The 22,681-nt window shown below is 48.5% G+C and overlaps 1 protein-coding gene across 2 annotated transcripts; it reads left to right on the top strand.

Annotated features, from left to right (window-relative positions):
- Nucleotides 1–826: 826 nt before the first annotated feature.
- Nucleotides 827–4,879, top strand: INS (insulin). Of its 2 annotated transcripts, none has more exons than XM_075092594.1 (3): nucleotides 827–905; nucleotides 1,458–1,661; nucleotides 4,640–4,879. In XM_075092594.1, exons 1-3 carry the CDS (start codon nucleotides 827–829, stop codon nucleotides 4,774–4,776), a joined length of 420 nt encoding a protein of 139 aa, XP_074948695.1. In that variant the 3' UTR covers nucleotides 4,777–4,879. The 2 variants fall into 2 exon arrangements, with proteins under 2 accessions (XP_074948695.1, XP_074948697.1); XM_075092596.1 differs by having other exon boundaries at nucleotides 848–905; nucleotides 1,424–1,661.
- Nucleotides 4,880–22,681: the final 17,802 nt, after the last annotated feature.

Below are 22,681 nucleotides of genomic sequence, written 5' to 3'. Positions count from 1 at the left end.
GTGTCAAAGACACAATTTAAGGCAGAGCCCCAGAGAGAAGAGCTGATGCACCCAGAGCTCTCACCCTCAAACAGTAGAGACTGAATCTGCTCTGCTTAATCCCAAACAGGAATTTGAAGGGGCACCTGGCAGATGAAAGAGGGGACCTGCCTTTCAGTGGGCAAAGGGGGAAGGGCTTATTTTTTCACATACAAAATTTCAAATGTTCTAATACTGGCCCTGTGCTGAGCTAAAATGATCACCCAAGGTCTCCCACAAAATGTAGATATTATTCTGTATCCATGGACGCGTGTCTCTCACTGTGCGCCACATGGCCAGCGAGCGGGGCCACAGATAGCCTCAGCACAATAATGTGTTTTCCTTCCTCTAACACCTGACAGTAGCATGGTCTCACCGACAACTTGGTCCTATCACTGCATACTTTCCGAGGTGATATTAATCAAACAGATTAACATGTTTGCCTTTAATTCTACATTTTAGGAACAGCTGTTGAGCCACCTCAATGCCAGCAGTGCCTATTGCCAGCATTAGTGTCATTAGCAATCGTTTCAGCTGTAATAGCACCATTATCTCCTGCTAAAAGGGTCACTGATGGCTCAGGACAGAGCTTCACGGAAGCAAAAACAGGTCAGATGAAATGAGATGGAAACTGCAAACTGTTTCTTCTTTCTTAACTTGCATAAAGACCTGTTGATGCTACGTGGAGGGAAATTTATGTGCACAAGCAGCAAAAATTTTGGCTAGAGTGTCATTGAGGAGGTGGGGCTTGTGCTAGCTTTTGTGTCACTTGGGCTAACGTAAAGCATATAAATATGGGAAAGAGAGAATGGGGATATTACTACCAACCAAACAGTCTTCATCTATCAGAGCAAACTTCTTTCCGTCTCTTGCTGCCAGTTCTTTAGGTAAGTGCAACTGCTGCCCTTTTAACTTCTACCTGTTTTGCAGACCTGTTTTCTTAAGTTGATATAGCTGTTGGTGAAAAGTGCTGGCTCACTAGTCTAAGAAAGTGAGGTCTCCTCAGGTCTTTGAGAGCATTCTGATTTTTTTGGGTCACCATCGTAAAGAACAGCCCCTTCTGACTTGGAAGAGAGGGTTTTTCCTCTGAAGGTGTCTGCTGATCTTGGCTCTCCTGAGCACATATGCTACAAGGCTCAGTGGGATGGCTCTTCCAGTCTAGTTTGGCCTTTTGGGAGAAGACAACAGGGATGCCAGGACTGATGTGAACATGTGGATGGAGGTGGACTTCTGGTTATAATCCTTAGTAATTTTCTGTGATTCATAAAGCCTGATGCAGAAAGCTTTCCTTCCCTCTCTAGCTAGGGTAGCTTTGGAAGGTCAATCTGCTACTTTGGTCTCATTTGCATGCCAAAAGAGCTGAATGTCATAAGTTGCTTGATGACAACCTATTTCTTCCTCCTAGACCTCCCTGTGTCTCCTCTGCCTCCTAACCTTAGGCCTCACCCTGCTTACCATGGCTCTCTGGATCCGATCGCTGCCTCTCCTGGCCCTTCTCGCTCTTTCTGGCCCTGGGACCAGCCACGCAGCTGCCAATCAGCACCTCTGCGGCTCCCACTTGGTGGAGGCTCTCTACCTGGTGTGTGGAGAGCGGGGTTTCTTCTACTCCCCCAAAGCCCGACGGGACATTGAGCAGCCTCTAGGTAAGTCAGGCTGACCTTGAACGCAGTTGTATGCCAAGTGATGCAAAAGGCAAAAAATACCTATCTTTGACAGTGACACCAGGAATGTCCTTGATGGAGAATGCCATGAATACCTTTAACATACCAACAGCATCACATTGCTAATGAAAAGCTCTTCAGGTTAAAAAGGCAGATGGGAGTGCAGGCAGGGAAAGAGGATTTATGAGGCAAAAGGAATTGTGGCTGAAAGCTGAAGCTTGTCTATTTCTTTGTGTGGCCATTACACTGGCCTGGGAGTGTTAATAGAAAATAAAGGTGGAAGGAACCCAGGAAGCCTCCTTCTGCCCCAAGATAGGATCAGTTGTTCCCATCCTATTCCTGACCCATGCATGTCTAGTATGTTCATAAAAACCTCTAGTGAGGAAGCTGCTTCTGCCTTCTGAAACTGCCCTGTTCCCATGCATAAGTGACCTTCTTGAGTGTTTCTTCCCATATCTAACCTGAAGGTCCCTTGCTGTAAATTATTTATTGTATTTTCCATAGAGGACATGGGAAAGAGTCTACTCCTTTCTTCTTTATGGCTGCTTTTCAAAATTTTGAAGACTGTTCCGATGTGTAATTTTAACATGCTTTCAGCTATATCCCCTCTACACACCCCCACTACCTTCTTAGTTCATATTTTTCTAGATCTCTGTCCATGCAAATTGTTCTGCATTTGGCCTGCATCCTTACTGACTGGTGATGTCTGGAGAAGAGCACAGGACCCCAGCTGAGGCCTTGCCAGTGCAAAGTAGAGTGAGCAAACTGGAAGAATGATATTGCATTTTTTCATACCAAGTTCCTGTCTACACAGGTAGTTTGCCTTTTTCAGAGCAGTTGACTGATAGCAATCACTGTCTCCCTTGGATGCTTTGGCTCTCCCTCAGGTGGATCAGCAGTCCTTGAAGGACAGCTACCACAGTCAAACCCTTGTCCTGGAAGCGCAACACAGTCTTCCTGCCTACCTTTAGCATCTTTCCCATTTCTTACTGAACACCACCTCACCTTTTCAGTATTTCTATAGATTCAAAGGTAATTTTTACTACTAATCTTGCCCTTCAGGAGGCTTACAGACCCCACAGCTTTATATCGTCTCTTATTTCATGGTGGTGGAATGCTGGTGGTACTGTTTTGGTTCCCCTCCTTAGGACTCCTGGACTACTGATGAGTGCAAGAGCTGGAAGTCAGGAGGAGATGACAGCCCTGCCCACGCACCCTCAGTGCCAGGTCGCTGCCCCTGGTCCAGCACTTTGTGTCCACATGGGAGTGCAGATGGGATGAGGCAGTCCAGAAAGGTGCTCTTCACTCTGGTGTTTGTATCTAGATGGGGCCAGGACCTGTAATGTTCCAGCTATAATGCCAGGATGATGTCTCTCCTGGAGATGGGTACCTGCAGTTCCTCTCAGCTTTAGCTCCTCTATGAATCCAGCAAGTACATTCTCGTCTTTCTTCCAAGCTACTAATGAAGTCTTTGAATGAAGAGACCTCTGCCAAATCCCAGTCATTTCAACCCTCTCGTTTCAAGATGGACCATTACCTAACCTCCCCTGACTATGATGCACCTCTCCAACCAGTCTCTTCTCATCACACTCTGGTTTCATTTGTATCTGATCCCTTCATCTATGTATGCAACCATCCTATGAAATACTCTTACAGGTCTTCAGAAGGTGAAGCAAGGTAATGTCATAGCAGAGTGTTTGCCATGATTTGTTTTAAATGGCCAGTTGGGCTGTTAGTTTCTCTCTTCTCTGATGATTTGTTTCTAAAGACCACCATGAATGGGTTGGAATTTCTGTTAGCCAATTCCCTAAATACAGTATTGGGAATTTCATCAGGGCCAACAAGTCTGAAAGTATCTGAGGACTTTCTACCTCTTGTTCCAGGATTTTTGCCTGAGCCACCACCTCTTTGCCACACAAGCTTGCTGTGTTTACAGTCTGCTCACAGCTGGCTTCAAGGGCAAAGACAAGTAAATCACAAAACATTGACTAGCTATTTCCTCTTCTACTCAATGTTGGACTAAACCTTTCCTAAATTTTCCTCTTAGCACACTAGTATAATGATTTCTTATTACTCTTGTGCCTTGTTCATTGCATCACACTTCGGGGGCTTGGGGATTTTGCATCTTGTGCTGTACTTTCATATTGCCCTAGAAACCTCATCTCGTTCTTGCTTTCCAGGCATTTTCTTTTTGTTGTTAGGGCCTCTTTTATTCTTACAGAAAAAACCTCTCCTTTGTCATTTTCTATATTTTAATTGGGCAACTAAAACCTGAACAGTTTTGTCCGCAAGTCTTCAAGTTCCCACCAGAAAATGAATCATTCTGTTGAGTTTTGTCTGTATCCAAATACGCCAATCAATCATTCCTTCTAAGTCATCCCCAGGTGTGAACACGGACACACACGAATGCTTTTGCCATCGGCTCCAAGGCTACATGCAGGCAGCCAACAGGAACAGGCTGTTCAGGACCTGCTGGGAAATGCATCCAGCCCCAGGACTTGCAATCCCATGGACATCCTAGTTGTTTGCTTAGGTTCCCAGAAGAGTGGGTAACTGCCCAAGGGGGGCTGCAGTCCCAAGCAACTTATCTCTCTGGAGCAGACCAGCCCTTTTTACCATCTTACTTACTAGCTGCTCACCCCAGGGAGGGTGCAGGGTTTCTCTTCTTCTCCACATGCCTGCCTCAATAAATCCCCTGTATCTTCTTGTCCCTCACACTGTTGACATCTACTCAGCTTGGGTCCTTCTAAGCACCATAGGATTATTCTGGGAGAGGAGACATAGAACCTGAAGGTGCTACAAGCAGCATCAACATGGGGAAACCTTTGCAACTTCCTCCCTATTTTCCAGCCAACTCTGGCTTAAAAATGTGGTGTCTGCAAAGAGGGTCTCCACAGGACTCGAGAGCCAGGGCTGATGCTGTATGACATCCCATGGCTTATTCTTTTCTTCTCTGGCAGTGAGCGGTCCCTTGCATGGTGAGGTAGGAGAGCTGCCCTTCCAGCAGGAGGAGTTTGAGAAAGTGAAGCGAGGGATTGTTGAGCAATGCTGCCACAACACATGCTCCCTCTACCAACTGGAAAACTACTGCAACTAGCCACGAGGCCAGCGGCGGGGAGCTCACGGGCCGCAGGCAGAAACACGCACTTAGGCTACTGCACCTTCAAAGCAATTGAATAAATGTTGCGGATCTATTTGAAGGACTGTGCTCATTCATGCATCCACGTCTTGGGGTGGGGGCACTGATGTTTACTTTAGGGTGCCATTGTCTGTGCTCAGATAAGGCAGTTTTAAAAGGTCCTGGAGCCACCCATCCCATCACACTATCCTTCTGCTGTCCAAGTAAACTTCCTGGGAGGGAGGGAGGGAGGAAGATTACACAGTGCCGGAGTGGGTATGCACAGCCTGGTGCCCAGGGGGTGAAGAGGAGAGGGCAGAGAGGTTTGAACAAGACTTCTCTTTCTAGGGAAATGTTACAAGGGAATATCTGTGGCAATGTCATGCTGATCAACTTCCTGCAGTTCACAGCCCAAATATAGCAAGGCAGCTGGGAGGCCAAACTTCCTTGGCTGCGTAATGGAAACAGTTCAGATTAAGCAAAGAATTAAGTCACCTATTAATTGTACCCAGAAAAATCATGGATGACCGCCATCACCAATTTAGAAAGTGTGTCCAGTTCCCCATTCTGCTTGTAGGAGGCTCAGGCAGAGTTCCTGCTGCGGGACATGCTTGTTGTTCACAAGTATTTGACAAGTCATGTGCAGAAAGAGCATTTCATCCAAAAGGAGTTTTGAGTGTATTGGCCAAGAGCTGGGCATTTCAGGGTAGCTACAAACCTCTTTCAAGTATCTGGCCTCAAAATTGCCACTTTCTGGGAGGAAAAGCTGCCATGGCAATGCCAGCTGGCTGGGGTGACAGACAGTGTGGGGAAGGGTCATGTCCTCTGTGCCGAGGGACTCCAGTGACAGTGTAGTGGAAGCCATGCGGGAGGTCCCTGTGAGATGGGTGCAGCCTGGCAGAGGTGGCAGCAGTGGCTGGGGCTGTATATTGCTGGTGGCAGATTTTGAAAGCTGGTCTGAGAGGAGGCTGTTCTTTTAACAGTTTCTTTTCCCAAACCAGATCCCACTGCCCCCATTGGAGCCATGTAGATGGAAGCTGCCATCTCATCCCTGCCAGCATGTGTTGGTCCTGCTCCTATCAAGAGCACAAAACTGGCAAAACCGCTGCAAACTGCAGGGCTGGAAGAACAGGCAAAGGAGCTGCTGAGAAGAAGACATAGCTATAAAACAGGAAATCAGAAAGCACCAGCAATTCCCTACAGTGACACTCCATAGAGGCTCCCTTGATGCATCCAAGAGACTGTGACAGGGCCCCCCTCCTGCATCCGCCACACCAGAGCTGCTCTGCTGCTGATGCTCCCCCTGACCACCCTTCCATCCCCCTCCCATCGCCTCTTCCTCTGGGCCCCACTGAATATTCCCATCAGCAGAGCTTGCAACTATGACAGGCAGCCTTGGGCCAAAATCGTGCAGTTATGAAAGCATGCAAGACATTTGCTGTTTCTGAGCTACTTGGCTCCCAGCAAACATCACAGCATGTAGGTCTGGTGATTTCTAAAGGGTACTCCCTAGAAACAATTCTCCTACCTGTCTTGGTGCCCCATGAGATCAGGACTGGTGTTACTGCAGTAGAAAAAGTAGAGCGATTGCTCATGGTAAGGCCACCATCATATTCAGACATGCAAAGTAGTTCCAGCAATCCCATACATCCATCCGCCCCAAGGAGATGCCACCCTGATCCCAAAGGCAGAGTGTTGGGTCTGCTTGCATGGTCTGGAGGGAAAGGACACCCAAGACAAGTGCTGAAAACCCAGGACTTGTTGGAGTCACCTAGACTTGTCCTGCATCACCTAGGACCGAGATCCTGCACTCAGCACCTGGGGTCCATGGAAAGCAAGTGAGCAGAGAGGCTCTTCTGAGACAAGACTGAGACTACTGCAGATTTTCTAGTGCAAATCTGAGATTTCCATCAGTACCTACCTGACAAAATTGGACAGGTCTGCTGGCAGAAAAGGCTGGAAGCATGAATACTGGAACAGAATGAGGTGGTGTAGAAGGAGCCTTGAGTGCCTGACTGCCAGACTAATACTAGCACTTCTCCAAGTGCTGCATAGTGGTGACAGAAACAGCTGGGAGAAGAGGGATATAGCCAAGTCTGTAGAGATACCTCTGGCTTCTCCAGTAATGGGGCACATGGGTCATGCTGAGGACAGGCGCAGATTGGAGTGGTGTAGAGCCCTCAGTCATAGTATCAGAGCTGCATCTTGCATTATAGAGATAGCCTACAAGGGTTCAGCACCAAAGGGACCAGCAGCCACTTGCAGAAAGGTCGAGCTTCCACAGCAGAGCATGATGGTTCCTGCATCCACTCGAGAGCTATTTATCTGCTGGCAGTCCTGCCCTGGCAGTGGTGCTTGGGCGAGGACAGCTCTTCAGAGATGCCCGATTTGTTTCCTGCCCTCTGCCATTGTTTGGTTTACTCATTTGTTTGTTTGCTTTTTCTGAATGCTCTCAATTAGGGCTGGTTGGGAAATTGTAAATGCCATGTGTTTTTTGCTGGAAAATGTTGATTCAACAAAATCAGCACTTCCCACAGGACCGGACTGGTTTTAACAAGGCAGGATTTGAAGGGGTGAAGGGATGCGGGAGGTTCAGGTGCCCACTCTGCAGGCACCAGAGCAGGGATTTCATCCTGTACACCCGATTGCCCAAGACCACATGTTAACCACCAGGCTCTGGGCTACCCTGGGGTGGGCTCATCTCCTTCTGCTGAAAAATTCCAGGAGGTTTCAGCAAACACAGAGTGGGAATTGTTTTGAAATCTTAAGATGGGGCAGGACCATCCTCTCCTACCCAGCTCAAGATGCAGTCTGATATTTTGTCAGCAGGTTAGGTTGTTAGAAGAGATGGGGGTCTGGACACACTGGGGGCCCAGATGGTGGTTACCCTGGGCTGGAGCAGAAGAGAGAAGGATGAGGAGCAGAAAAGGGCCATGATGCACATTTCCCACCATTTGCCTGCCTTTGTGCCCCTTGGAAAAACAAGTCAGCAGGTCCCTTGGTGGAGAAGGGAAGAGGAGGGAATGGTGACCACCTAGGATCAGGGAGGGAGGGGTGGCCTTACGTCTGCTTTGGGGACCCAGGCAGTCTGAGATCTCTGCAGAGTGCATGCAGTTGCCATTGTTCCCTTCCTCCCCAAGCAAGAGCTGTCCTGGAGGTGTGTGGCGTACAGTGAGCTACACTGCTCTCCAGGATGTGCAGGAGAAAATACTGCATCAATTTAAAAGCTGTAGAACACTTTAAAAAAAAAAGTCCTTATGAATACCCTTTGCTTTCCAGAACTGAAAATAACATTAAGGGCCAGCTCTTCACTTTTAAAAAGCTGCAGCAAGGTGAAGGCCAAAGGAGAACAAAGGTACTTTTTCCACTTTTTTCTGGGACTCCAGGGAAGGAAGCCTGAAGGCAACCTTACGTACTTTCTGCACTGGAGCACACAGCTCCTCTGCTTGCAGACGTGATGCTGCCAGCTCGCTGACCCTGTGCTGCAGCAAGGTGGGCAGTTTTAGTCCCCTACCCCACCCAAACCTGAGGATGGACAACAACCTGTGGTGTCCTTAACTGTGATCCAGGATGGGGGTTTTTATAAAGCCCACCTCAAATCCCTGTGCCATCGTCCAGGCCATTCTCTGCTCTCAGATGTGCTTGGGAGGTGCCAGATCTTATGAATTCCTGCAGGAGAAATGTCTAGGGGACAGGGAATGCTGCATCCATTGACCTCCCTCCCCGCTCCTTGTCTTGCCAGGATTTGAATTGTGATCTTTGGGAAGCAAATACATGCAGCCCCCTTTATTCTGACTCAGCAGTTGCTTTGAAGTGATTTTTGCGGTAGCGGTGGGGCATCATGCCCGGCTAAAATATTTTGGCTCTGCTACTCTTGCAACAAACTTCCAAAGGTCTCATGCTAGTGGTGGAGGGCAATTTGAAGAGAATGCAAATAAAGGCTTCAGTTCATTCATGCTGCTTGAATAGAGAATTGAAAGCTGAGCCACAGAGGGGATTGCAAGACAAATTCTTTGGGCTGCCGAGTTGTTAACACTGCCTAGAAAAGAAAGGACCGAAGTTGCCCCTATTTCCCGTATGCATGAACCCTTACCCGAAAGGGCTCCGCTCCGGCTCTGAGGAAAGGGGAGCGGTGTGCACAGAAATGGGAATGGAGGGGAGCTGCTGCAGGGCACTGACCGGCAGGATCCCCGGTGGCTGGGTGACAGACCATGTCCTCTGGGTTGCTGGATGGACTGTGCTGCTCCAGCTTATCTGGAGAGGAAGGGAAGGCTGCCACTTCCCTGGAGCTAATCCGACAGTATTATTTCCTTTTCTGGAAAGCTGCAGATAGAAGAATGCTGTCCATTACCCTGGGAATTCACAGATTCACTCTATATAAGAAATAGCCAGACTATACCCTGGGATTTTTTTTTTTTTTAGACCATCTTATCAACCTTTTAGGAAATTTTAAACCTGCTTACAGCCTCTTTCCTTATTTGCAGCATGATTCCTTAATAACTGGCTTGCAGCAATAACCTGAGTTAGAAAACATGTACTGAGCAGATTTGGTGTTGACACCCCAAATTCCCTCTGATTTAGACTGACATCACCAAAGACACATATTCTGAACAAAAAATAGCCCTTCTTCCTTCTCCTTTCACCCTGGGCAGGAAGAAAGCTTTAGGTCAGGCTATAAATTGATCTGGAAAGTCATTGCCAGCACATTGTCTCTGAGTGAATTATTCCTATGTGCAGTGGGGAGGAAGGAGGCAATTTTTTCCAAGCCCAATGCCAGGATGGCTCTCGCATTCCCCCCAGTCTGTTGGGCAGAGCAGGCAGAGGCAGATACAGGACAATAACAGAAAGCAAAGCAAGCCCATAGGAGCGCACAAGGAAATTATGTGAGCCTTAATCCTTTCCCTCCATCCCCAGCCGGCTTCAGAACTGGTGGAGGGAGGTGGACGAAGCATGTGGGCACCTCCAAGATCCTGTCTGTTACTGAAAGAGACAGCCAAGATATGGGGTTTTATTTTTTCTGCCTGGTAAATGCCAGGATTTCCAGGATGCATGCAGTTGCTTACACTGAAATTTCCAACAAAATGTTTTCAGATTTTGGAAGAAAATGGATAATGGAAATAAATTTGGCTTTTGATTTCCAGGCTGTTGTCGTTCGGGCTTTGTAATGCTGGATTTGGGGTGTGGGGGTGTTTTACGGAACTGCCAACTTCTGAAATGTAACTTTTTGTTGGAAAATAACACAGCTTCCTCTTTTCTAATCAGAAAACAGAAAATCAAATGTAAATGACACCCCCCACCCTACACTGACAATAAACCATTCTGTGGAAGTTTCAAAGGAAAAAATTTCTACCCTTTTCTCCACTTATCAGACACCTCCTCCACTTTGGAAGCTGGGACCCAGCAGGGTCCTGGCTCTGCAGATGTATGTGCAGGTAGATCTTGCACACCCAAGTTTTCAGCTTTTCCCACCTGGTACAGAAAAGTTTGGGGTGATTTTTAAAACTTATTCCTAATAAATGCTGTCTTGGCCCCTGGGCTTCTGTGGATATCAGTGGTAAGAGAGAAATCACAGTGAAACAGCTTGAGACCTGACCCACTCCTAGTAAATGCACACCCAGGGTGCAAACTGCAGTGTGCTCCTCTCCTGCCTCGGAAATTGCTTTTTCAGGCACTTTTTAAATGTCTGCAAGCTAAACCTGGCCACATTTTTCCAAATGCTGACACCTCGTCCTGAAATAATTAATTACAACCTCAAACAAGGAAAAAATTGATCCCACAAAATTCTGATAAAATGTAGACAAGTTATTTTTCAGACCTAGTCCCAGTACAGGTGTTACAAGGCAGGTGTCCAAAGTGCCTCCCTGTGCACCCATGTGCATTTTGGCCAACTGAAGCGCAGCTGCTTCTCTGCGATGAGGAAGTGGTGGCAGAGAGGGGACGCCTTCCGGCTCATGCAGCCATGGTGGGTAAGGGGCGTCTGACTCAGCCTGGCTTATGCCAAGGAGGTGAGAGGACCACCAAAGGCCGAAACCCCCCTCAGAAAGTGCTCCTCCAGCAGCTCCTTTGCTGCTGCAAGATCACTGGCTTCACCCTGGGGACACTGAGCGGCACCAAGCACTGACATCATGCCCATTCTTCCTTTATGGTTTTGACTACAGAGCCCTGATGCCATTCTCAAGATGCTTTCCCTTAATCTTCACCCTGCAGAGCCATTGCTTTGACTGCCCTGTTTTGTTGTGCCTTGCATTTAAGAACGTAGGACTGGAAATGGCTTTCAAGCCATTTGCCTTGGCCCTTGCTAACCTCGCATCACTGTGTCTTCTTCATCTCCAAAAAGGCTTTTTACATCCCAATTTCTTCCTTTAGCCTGTGTGCAGCTTTTGTTTCTGGAACCTTTCCTGAAGAATTCCTTCTCTCCTGTTGGGCTTCACAGTCCTCACAACCTGGAAAAGATCCTGAGGTTTCACATATCTGTTCAGAGCAAAGCAATTATCTGTGGCTCTGTCACCGAAATAGGGCACCACAAAAATGCTGGGAATCTGTTAAAGCCAGATTCCTGCGACAGCTTTCTCTTCTCCTGCAGTCCCAGCTGCTGCCAGGGGATGGAGCGCAGGGCAGCCCACAGCTGGATCTGGCAGCCCTGCCTGCAGCTGCCTAGCAGCCTCGTCTAGGACAGGGCAAGGTGGCATGGGCACCAGAGACCCCCCAAAACAGGGTGGAAAGATTAACAAATACAGACCATGCAAAGTGTCGGAGGAAAACTCGCTGGAGATGTGGTGCTGGAGTAAGTCTTTGAACAAAGGCCATGGGACCAACAGAGCAGCAAGGAGATGGCTGGATCACTCCAAGCAAACTTCCAGTCACCCACAGGCTGATTCCCAATGGTGATGCCAGACCTCACCAGTATGGCTGATGACCTGGTGTGATGATGAGTTGGGTTGCTGCTGCTTGTGCTCTAGTCTTTATTTAAAGGTGGTATTTCTCCAAGGAGGGTTTTGGTTGTGTTTCCGAACCTCCAGGGTCTTGAAGCTAGGACCACCAGCCTGGCTCTCACACCCTGGAGCACCCTCATTGCTGGTTCACTTGCCACCCTGCAGTGCACCTCTCTGCTGTACGCTCTAGGGAAGCTTTACCTGCCCAGTATTTCCTCAGATGCAGCACATACCTATGGAGTCTTTTGGGTCAGATGGGCATGTTCTTTTGAGCCAGAAATCTTCTTCTGAGCAGATCTAGGTTGAGGTCTGCAATAACTTCCTGCCCCAAAGAGCCTCTACTGTGCAACAAAACCCTGGGCTCTTCTGGCTTGCCCTGGCACTGAAGGACTGCCAAAGCATAGATATATATCCTGAGTATAAATATTAATGTTTCAAACAAAGCTGGGACATCTTCCCACCCAGCATTACCAGTGGGCTGGTGCTCAAATCCTCACTCCCACCCGAACACAAGGTATTTCATGGCATCATGGTCCTCCTCCTTGGCCATGACACAGCTTTGATCAGCTATTCTGCTGTTGGGGATAGCAATTACCCCAGCTGGCATCTCTTCCCGGCAGGGACAAGGCCCTATCGAGGGGTTATGAAATGATGTTGTAGCCAGCAGAGGGAGTGCTCAGAGCTTCAGTCACACACTGGGACGGCTTGGGAATCACCGCAAAAATGTATTAAACCCTGGCCGGAGCAATAGGGCGCTGAAACAAAGGTTTGCCCTGGCTCAGCCACCAGCCTGGTGATGCTGAGCTGTGAAAGGTTGGGGGAATGGATCTGCCACGAACTCCCCTGGAGACCTCGGGTACCAAGTGAGCCAGAGATGAGGATTCTCAGGGAGAGACGTGCTTGAGCCTTAGACTTTGGTCATTTTGCAGTGCCTGCTCCAAGCCATCATGTGAAATTCTCCAATTAATTTAGTTCTAGGATTGGGCTCTTAAAATTGCTTTCCAACTCAAGTCATTGCTGCAACTCAATTATTAAGGAATCATTCCTATACATTTTATTTCCAAAGTAATTTGTACTTTCATCCCAGCACCAGCTTAGTCCTTGTGCCCACGTGGGTGCTGGAGCCAAGTGGGACTCAGCAGGCTGGGAGCTGTGGGAAGCTCGGGTGTTTTAGGCAAAGCCTCATTTGAATTTAGGCCAAACAGAGCAACACTGAGATAATTTGTATTACTTTAGTGAATTAAAGACTTACTTAACATCTGGCAGTATTTATAACAGACTTATCTTAGGAAAAGGGTCTAAATTATTCTCTGTGAAATGCCTGAGTGGTGGTGGGACCTCTCCACTATTATACAATAATAGAAATATAATTAGTTACCCAAATGCACATTGGCAAAGACTCGTACCTGATCCACTCCTAACTGTGCAAATCCCCATGGTTTTTAAATGAAGGCTTTTCAAGCACCAATGGGAAATTTTGCAACTTGTCTATGCAGATCAGTAACTAGAGAGAGTAATGTAACTAAGTCAGGTGTCTCTAGGACTGTTAGGACAAGCCCACAAGGGGATCCTGATGTGGATGAGATAAATATGTCATTAAATCACTTGCAGAGTGAAGTTATGTAGGGAAAGCAGAGTGGTGAGTGTTAGGAAGATGTGTATGGTGAGCACAACCACAGGCTGATTAACACCCCTTGCAAGCCTGATAAAAGACAATGGGCCACATTTTCACCCCTAAATACATCAGGGATGAAAGGGAGCTGGGGAAAGAAGCAGAAAAGAGCATCAGGAATGACCTGACCTGCCTGAAACCTGCCCTTCTACCAGAGAGAAAGGAAGCTCGTTGTACTTACCCAAAAAAAAAGGTTGAGAGACACTTAGTTGCAACTGAGACAGTGGGTGTAAGCAGAGTCCTCATGGTGAACAGCTGCCAAACGCCTTACAAGATTTAATGTCTGGAAGGTGAAGTTAAGCCTATCTGGGCTGGAGTGGTGTTTGGAGGGCAAGCGGCAACTACGCAGTGGGACAGTTCAGCTGTTGACACAAAAGATTTGCACCACTTTAATCAATGGAGGATGAAGCTTGTTCAGTGGGACCTAGCTGCTCACCCCAACATCAGGTGCTTGCTCTGGGAGCAGCTGGGTACAATTCTCTGGACATGGCACATAAAAAAATCCCCCTTTCTCCACTCAAAGCTTGTGTTTGAGGCTTCCCATGCACCTGATACTCTTGCTCCTGCCTCAGACCTATTTCCCCTCTTTCTGCTTTGTCCCCTGAGAAGAAGGTGGGGGTAGCAGTAAGTATTTAAACCCTACAAAAAGGAGGTGAGGGAGCCACCAGGGAGTGATGCTATTGCTGTGAGGGGCTCCTCTGCAGGGTAAAGCAGTACATGGATGAGGGTACAGCCACGGACAGTGAAGATCTCTGCCCGAAAACAACTCTGTTTTACAGCCCATACCCCCTCACAGCCAAGATGTGGCAGTGCCTGCCGATGTTACTGTTCCCTTCCCAAAGCCAGGATCAAACGAGGAGAATAAATTGCCAGGAAGGAAAAGACAAGACCTTGTTCCCTCCTCCCTGCACTTGCTCTCCAATTAATCTTCCTCCCAGGTCAGGAGAAAACTCATGCAGCTTTGCAGCAGAAGACACTCTCTGCCTCGCTGACTATGTTGTGTGCTGTTAGCTGGTCCTAACTTTTAGGTGGCAATGCCTTGACCTAAGACAGCCTGGTATTTCCAGTTTATAGCTACTGAAAATAAAATCTGAGAGGAGTGACAGCACTTCCTTGTGATGTGGGTGACTCCTTCAAATTTTGAGCCTGTCTTGCTCACCACAAACCAGGACTGGCAGGCCTTCAGAAAGGTGGTGTGGCAAAAGCTGTGATGGCTTCAGTGAAGGAATAGGGGAAAAAAATCAGTGCAAAATGGCTCAAGCAGTGATTTGTTTGGACTTTTGTTATGGTTAGCTCCAAATTAGCAAGCACAGCCAAGCTGTCAGTAAATCTATTCTAGATATGAGCAGCCCTCTAAAATTTCCATCAGTCTTAGTCTATAATACTGTCCACACATACTAATACAAATTCCCTTTTTGACAATGCCTGATGCCTGATGTAGAGGCAAGAGAAGACTTCATCTCCCAGGGTGGTGGGAGCTCTGGGGCGATGCCTTTCCCCATGGCTACCACACCGTGCCTATATAATAAAACCTGCACTGCAAACCAATTCATCTGACTATTTCTGGTTGCCAAAGCGTGTATCCTCCGGACTTTGCAGCAGAGACACGGGCACCAGCACACACGCCCTTCTTGGGCATTCGCTGGGGCACAGTGAGGTTTAATACACCAGTGAAGATCCTGCAGGAAACCTCTTGTGACAGCCACAGTGCCAGGGCTGCAGGTCCCCCAACTTCATCACAGAGCTGTCCTCCTTCCCCACTCTGTCTGGGATTCCAGCTTGCACACTTTACTTTCCCTCCCTGACAAAGTTGCAAACTGCAGCAGGTTGGCTGCAGAGCCTGGGAACAGACCCTGGGAGGAAGCCCTTGGGGGGGAACGTGGTTGTCTGTCGGAGAGCCCCAGAGCAGTTCATATGATAAAAAAAAATTCTGTGGTTGGGAGGCTAGCTCCCCATAGCCTGCGCCATGGCAAAGCTAGAGGAGAGGCAGGTGAGTAAGTAGCCACTGTTAGGGTAAATGTGTGGCAGCGATGCCTTTCCAGCCAGGCACCGAACAGTGAAGCCAGCTGGAGCATGGCCAGGTTAAACCGAGTGAAGCACTCACACCCCATAGCCCATTGTGCCTGGTCTGAGTGGCTCTTGCAGCCTTGCGCGGGCATCCTCCACCTCCCGCCCCACAGCTGTGGGAGACCACATGCCCAGGGCAGCCATGTTTGGGATGCAGGAGTGCTGCTGCCTGCAAGGGAGCTCCATGCTCCCTCCGCTTTAGGGTTCACAATGCCCTTGCCCCTAGCAGACAGTGTCTTAAAAGCATCACAGGTGCAGTCCTGGTGCTGGAAACTGATGAGCAGAGAGAGAGGTAGATTGCAGGGGCTGGCACCTTTGACAACCGGAGGCCACGTGCTGATGCCAGTGAGAAGAGCAGCCCAGAAGGTGGGAACCACCAGCTGAAACCCTCCAAGCATGGCAGAAACTACTTCTTCTGCCCCAGCCTTCTGTGGTGGTCTTGTGCAAATCATGCAGCCTGTTTGCAAACTAGTGCTGTTCCCTGGATCTCACCTCCCTGTGAATTACCCATCAGCCAGAGCAGACCCTCCAAAACAACTACTGAAGCTCAAGGGCTAGTTTCCCATTTTATTCTGGGGTCCTGGGGCTGTTTTCACTCCCAAGACCAGAATGTGGCTCTGGCTGTTGCTATCCTAGAAGAATCATGCCCAGAAAAGCACACTTAATTTAAAACCTAAGTGCCCACATCCCAAGCCGGTTGTTTAGACTAAATGAAAGGTTTTCAGAAAAAAAATCCGTCTGACTTGAATTCCACTCCCCTTCCCCAGGAGACCGCTCCCTATCTGGTTGCCTCCCGAAGGTGGGAGAAAAGGCTTTGCAGTGAGTCATCTTTTACTTTGTATACCCCAACAGTGCTATTACTGCTTTCATGTGGGTCTCCGGGAACGGTGAGGGCAGTGGTAGGTGGGGGAAAGCAGCTGTGCAATAGGCATCAGCCACTAGAGGGTTTTTGTGCCCCACTTGCATTGCTGCGTGTGGGTGGACCAGTGAGGCATCCCCAGAAATATTACCCTCCCCAAGATGGAGGTCGAGACCTGCTGCCCTGTGTGAGTGGAGCCTAAACATGGGATTGGGATCAGATGTGCATGTAAGTTAATTACTGAGTGAGGGCAATACTCAGCCTGCCCAAATGAGCCTGAAGCCCCTGGGCTGACTCACTGGAAACAGTGGGGTACACCCAGAAAGGGATACCAAAGCAGCTTCTAAGAAACAGCAGCTGCAGGCACTCATCGCCTCCAATGACAAGAGCCCTGGCATGGGACCCAGCAGGTCTAGCCTGAAATAATTTCCCAGGTTTTTTGGGGGAAAGCAACTTTCATCCAAAAGTCCCTTTAAGGAGATGCCTGCTATCCATTGCTGGATTTTTCTCTCTCCTTATATCACACACAGAGACAAAGGAATTAATTCTATCTCTGTAAAACATATTTTTCTTTTTTTTTTCCCCTTTGGATTAGGTTAGTGGAGAAGAGGTTGTTCCAGTCTGGCACCTCTTGTGGTTACTGTGCTTGTTTTGACTAAAAAACACCCTTGTGATCTGTACATATTTGAAATGGTTGCCTTTAATGCAAAAAAATCTAAACAAAAATCTATGCAACTTACTTCCAGGCAAAAAAAAAAAAAAAAACACACAAAAAAAACCCCGCAACTTCTGCAGGAATATCTACCTGGTAGACTGAGATGGCTCAGCAAGAAACCCACCTGGAAAAATAAAGGGAGGAATAGCAGGCAGATTTGAACCAGGGATGCAATTTCCATTGCTGTAATTACACTTGCTAATCATTAATCATGCCCAGGTATCTGCGTAGCTACAGAGGCTCACTGCAGCAACCTTTCATAACTGGGGATGCCCTAAACTGGGGACTGCTGAAGTCGAGAGCATTATTTCCACTAATTTTTGTGTTGTCTCAGTGAACATTTGTTCATGCAGGTGTTTTAACTACTCTCTGGCTACTGTGGCGTGAACAGCTTGTCCTTGCACTCAGCTCAGATAAAGGCAGAGGGACCACTGCAGGGTGAGGGAAGGCCACGCATTGCACACAAGCAATGTCACAGGGATGGAGGAGACAACTTCAGCTTGTATGGGTCATTAGGGGGTTGATTGTAGGAGCTGCATCCCATGAGCTTCACCAGGAGCAAACCTACCAAAGGTTAGAAGCCCAGCGCCATGGGAGGTGGCTGATGGTGTGAATATCCACTTACGGATTATTCAGGGAAAGGTTCGTGGGGGGTCTCCCTTGGCCACAGCGATATCTTGCTTTGCAGTTTTCTTTAAACTGTGGGGAAGTTGGATTAGGTGAGGAATTCCACAATTTCTTAGCTTTTCAAATAACATGTCTGCGATATCACCCAGTCTGACTCGCGCTCCCACCTGCCTTGGGAATTCGGTTAACCCTTTGTCTGTTGACTTCAGGGCTTGTACCAGGGCTTCATGGAGGGCCTTTTTTGAAACTTTTATCTTTGGCTGATAAAAAGACAGGGACTCAACTGGCACTGCCAAAGTTGTGCCAGAAATAGAGGGTAGCATCTGAATCACCTGCCATTTGGCTCTACCTACTTAGCCAAGCACTCACTTCCCCCTCAGCACAAAAATACTTGTGTGCACACACACGCACGCCTGCACGTGCCATGCAAGCATACCACCTGCTGTTTTGAAATGCTACATGTATTTTTTTTGGAGGGGGTTACCTACTTAGTAATTAGTAATTAGCTTAGCAGTCCCAATGGTCCTAGTCTGTGAGGTCTCCTGCACAAGAAGCACTGGCATCTCTACAAAACCCTTGCTTTTCCCACCAAAGCATTTCTGGAACACAACTGGCACCACAAAAAAGCTTCTCCCCCCCACATGCAGGATTGCATTATACCTATTTGCCCTACAACACTACTTGGAGATGCGAACCCCATCTATACACCTGCCCTTGAAGGTTAAATAGGATGGCCAAAAGGAGACAGTAGAAAGTAGGATTTTGAGGGTGTGTGGTCCCCGGTGGAGCTATGCGCAGGGAGCCCAAAGCTGTCCCTATGCACTTTCCCCCATCCCTCCACCCACTGTCCCCATGTAAGAGACCCTGGGAGCCTCCTGCCAGGATGAGCTGGTGACAACCCCAAGCCCACCCTGGCTGGGACCTGGCTCAGGGCACAATCCCCACCTCGCCTGCCTCTGCTTTGCCAGCACCATGCCACACTATCGCCTCACTTGGTGTATTTTTCAGCAGTGGAGTATAAACATTTCTGGTGAAAAGCACTTAGTGTAAGTTGCTTTGCCAAGTGCTGTTGCCTCCCCTCCTTCGTTATGATTATGAGAGAGTGTTTTGTTTAAGTGAGAAAACAAATTGCCCACACCTCCTACCTCCCCGTGGGCGTCCATCACCCATGGCAAGGGCAGCGTGGTCTGGAGGGGATGCTGGCAGCACAGGTGGGCACAGGGTGTCCCTCTCTCACCTGCTTCAGTAATGGAAACAAGGGGGGGTGTGAGCAGTGGAGACCTTATCGAAAACTCCTGTATGCCTGCTGCCAGCCGTAGGTATCAAAAGTCCCAGCCCCTAAGGGAACGAGGCAATGGGGGACAGACTCATTGCTGCCCTGAGCTGAGGGGTAAAGATGCAAACCAGAGGGAAATTAAGTGACTTGCCCAAGGTGGCATGCAGATGCAGTGGTGGAGGAAGGCTGCACTCGGGGTGCAGTGAGTCCTGTGTGAGCCCCACATTGCGTGTTCTCCTCATGTCCACAGCCACCAGCCCATGGGACCCCAGCCCCACGTCTTCTTTTGGGGTCTTCACTGCTCAACTCAGACTGAAGGCACCAGTGGCTTGGGTCCATTTATCCTGCCCAAGAAGCCCCTGGCCAGAAGGAGTGATGTGGTGCTCCCGCCAGGGCTGACAATCAGAGGTGGAGATGGGGGTCCCTGATAAGGGGTAAAACACTGGCCCTCTGCCCGAAGACAATGAGAGATGCAAACAAAGACCAGCACTGAAGCACAGCAGCAATGCAAAAAGAAAAAAAAAAAACCAAAAAAAAACAGAGGAAGAAATGCCTGAAAGATACATAGCTGGGATTCCTGAACCCCTCAGAGGTATTCGGGCTTAGCCAACAGGCGCAGGGTTTTTTTTTCAAAGCCATTAATTACACAACAGAGACATATCTGCACCACTCCACCTCTCCCGGGCAAATAAGGGCCCTGCGTATATTCCCAAAAATCCATCACTCTCTGCATTCAGTGCCATCACCTCTCTCGGGCACTTGGAAAAATGATCCCGTGGCAGGGTGATATTTCCAGCTGGCTCTTGTGTCTGATTTTCTGCAGAGTATTGAACGGGTGCTCAAAGCACGTGCCTCCAAAGGGTGCCTCTGAAATACATGAGCTGCATCAGCAGCAAATCCTGGAGGATGTGGCAGAGGGTTGGAAATACCACCCCACTCACCTGGGCAGCTTTGCTGAGCAAGCTGACTGCTCGATGAGGCCAAGGGGAAGCTCTCCAAGAAGCTGCACCAAGGAAAAATTACTGCAAAGACTGCATCCACCTCCAGCATGGTCCATTGCAGACATTGCCACCAGCCACTCAGCTATGGCTGCTCTGTTGAAGCTGCTGGAGAAGACCTCAGCAACAATTGCTTTGTCTCTTTTTTTGAGGAATGAGAACTTATTAAGAGCTTGCCTGCAACATGCAGCCAGACCAACCAGTTCATACTGATGCTCCTGGGAGCAGGATAAAATATCTTTAAGGGTAAACCCCGAGTCTTCCAAGTGAGGGCAGTGAAGCAGTGTTTGTGAGGGTGGTGTGCTGGGAGGTGAGACACACAACACCCTTAGAGGGCACAGCATGCTCCTGCTTGAGGTGGGTGGCATCCCTGCAGCCCACTTTCCTGTTGCTCAGCTCCTCTCCAGGGGACACAAAGATGCCTGCTACTAGCTCTGCCTTCCCAGAGCGTCCTCATCAGGCTGTCCCTGCAGGGACACAGCTATGAGGCACAGCCTTCGCCCTAAAGAGCTCCTAGTCTGAAGGATTTCCCACCACCTCCCGCAACCCATTTCATTCACAATCTGTTTTGATTCAGAGCTTGCTCTCTGTAGACAGACCCATATTTGCACAATGCAATGAAGAGCCAACTTCATCCCCTGGCGCTTGGAAGAACTAATTGTACCTGCTGGTCCTTAAATGTGCTTGGACCTCTTCTTCCCCATTACATTCCAGTGAGTATTTTCACGGAAATGCTTTAAAAAAAAAATAAATAAGGAAAACAGGAAATGTTGATATGCTTAGCTGTTAATATAGGCACAGACCCATCTTCTTCCTCTGCTACTGTATTTGTTGCACATTTTTGACCCAAATAATCAGACAAAACTTGAAGCCTTCCAGGCTCCCTCTGCAATGAAAAGAAGCTGGGGAGAAGGCGGGCATTTCTCCTTATCTACCCTATTCCACCCTCCTCGGAAATCCCTTTTGCGAAGCCGTTAGCTGAGCCAGAGTCCGCTTTGGCAACCAGGGATGACCAAGAGGTGCTTGCTGTTCCACAGGTGATGGGGAGTAAGGAGGTACCTCTCTCCCTTTCTGGGCTCATCTGACTCTGGGACCCTTTTGTCTCCTCCTTTTCGGCCATGCTACAGATGCCATACCAACAAGCAGACCCACCGAGTCTCACTTGCTGAATGTCATTCATGCTTTTTCAATTCCTATCTTGTACTTGCCACTGTGACACCTCCCTACCCAGCCTCCTCTTGCCTGCAGCCTCTTGAGCCAAGAGAGGCTGCTCAGGCTGAAGGTTTTCTCTAATCACTGGCGATGTTGAACTTAAAAAGACGCCACAGGAATACCAAGTCTCTCCAGCCCACAAAAATGCATAGTTTGTCCTCCATATAAACAGGGGTGAAAACACTTGTGCCTTTTACCAGTGTCACAAATTCCTCTGGCACAGCGCAATAACTTACCTTGGAATAACTTAATTTTTGCTATGTTCAGCACCCTCCAAATCCTCAGGATGCATCTGCCAACACCCCTCCTGAACGCCTAAGTCCAATGAGCGCTCCAAGGCATCAGTAGATGTGGGCAGGAGTTGCTACAAGAGTCCCTCTTTCACTCTGAACATGCAAAAAAAAAGTCCTCTGCTGATGCTTAAGGGCATCCCATTTTATCCCTGCCCATAAAATAATCTTGCAGCAGAAACACTCTGGGCTCAGAGCACAGTCCCAAAATGCTCTCCCCACCCGGGAGTGCCAGGAGCCCTGAGCAGACCTGCCCAGCCTCTGCTCTTGCTTGCTCCTCGTTGACCAGAATCCCAGGTGAATTATTTCTCCCACTCTCAGTTCTTTGACTTCAGTTTCATGCAGGGACCTTCCATATATCACATCCCCTTTCACTAATGAATCTCTCCTGTTCCAACAGTTTAGTGTGCCCCAGGATCAATATATTTTAGCAGCATGCAAGGACATGGTGTTATTGTCAGTTCCTGGGTTGTACAAAACAAAAGGTATCGCTTTCTTAAAGCCACAGAAAACACTCTGGGCCAAGTACAATTATTCATCTGTCGTTAAACAGCTGTGTATAGGACTCTGGCTAATCAGTCTCTTTTCTCACTAGGGATGACTTTTTGTCCTAGTCTTCAATGACAGGAGACCCAAACCCATGGCCCACCCTCCCCCTCCTTTAGTCTCATCTTGGTCACCTCAACCTGTGGTGCCCATATCTGTTGAGCATGTCAGCCAGTTGTCCTCACTTTTGACACATGAGAATATGGGGGTACCTTTGTAATGCTGTAGGCACAGCACCTGAACCATGCACCTCAGATCCCCATACTGCTCACTTTGTCATTTGTCGTATAATTGTGAAATAAACCAAACGAGTATCACAGGGCGTCTCAGTTGGGCTGGGATTAAGTGACCTCTCCCCTCTTTGGATTATAGGTGTAGAGGAAGGGAAAAGTCATGTAAATGTCCTCTTCCCTGAAAGTATCTGCTTGGCTCAGCTCACCGGCAGCATCACTAACATCCATCCTGGCTCGCAACCGCTGCATTTCTGCAGCTATTTACATTCCTCTGCCTTTGCTGAAGCTCACATCCCTGCCTGCAATGTCCAGGCTGGCCCAAGCTTTCATGTTCTTCCCCCTTTCCCTGGAAAGCTTTCCAGCCCGTTGCCACATGTTGGTGGCCACCCACGAGACGCTTTGATCAGCTCAGATGGGCAGCACCGTCAGGGGGCTTTGCAGCCTGCCCAGACACTTC

This window comes from Phalacrocorax aristotelis, chromosome 5 (genome assembly GCF_949628215.1).
Source record: "Phalacrocorax aristotelis chromosome 5, bGulAri2.1, whole genome shotgun sequence".
Taxonomy (NCBI): domain Eukaryota; kingdom Metazoa; phylum Chordata; class Aves; order Suliformes; family Phalacrocoracidae; genus Phalacrocorax; species Phalacrocorax aristotelis.
The sequence above is the reverse complement of the archived record's forward strand: the minus strand, read 5'-3'. Positions and strand labels throughout refer to the sequence as shown.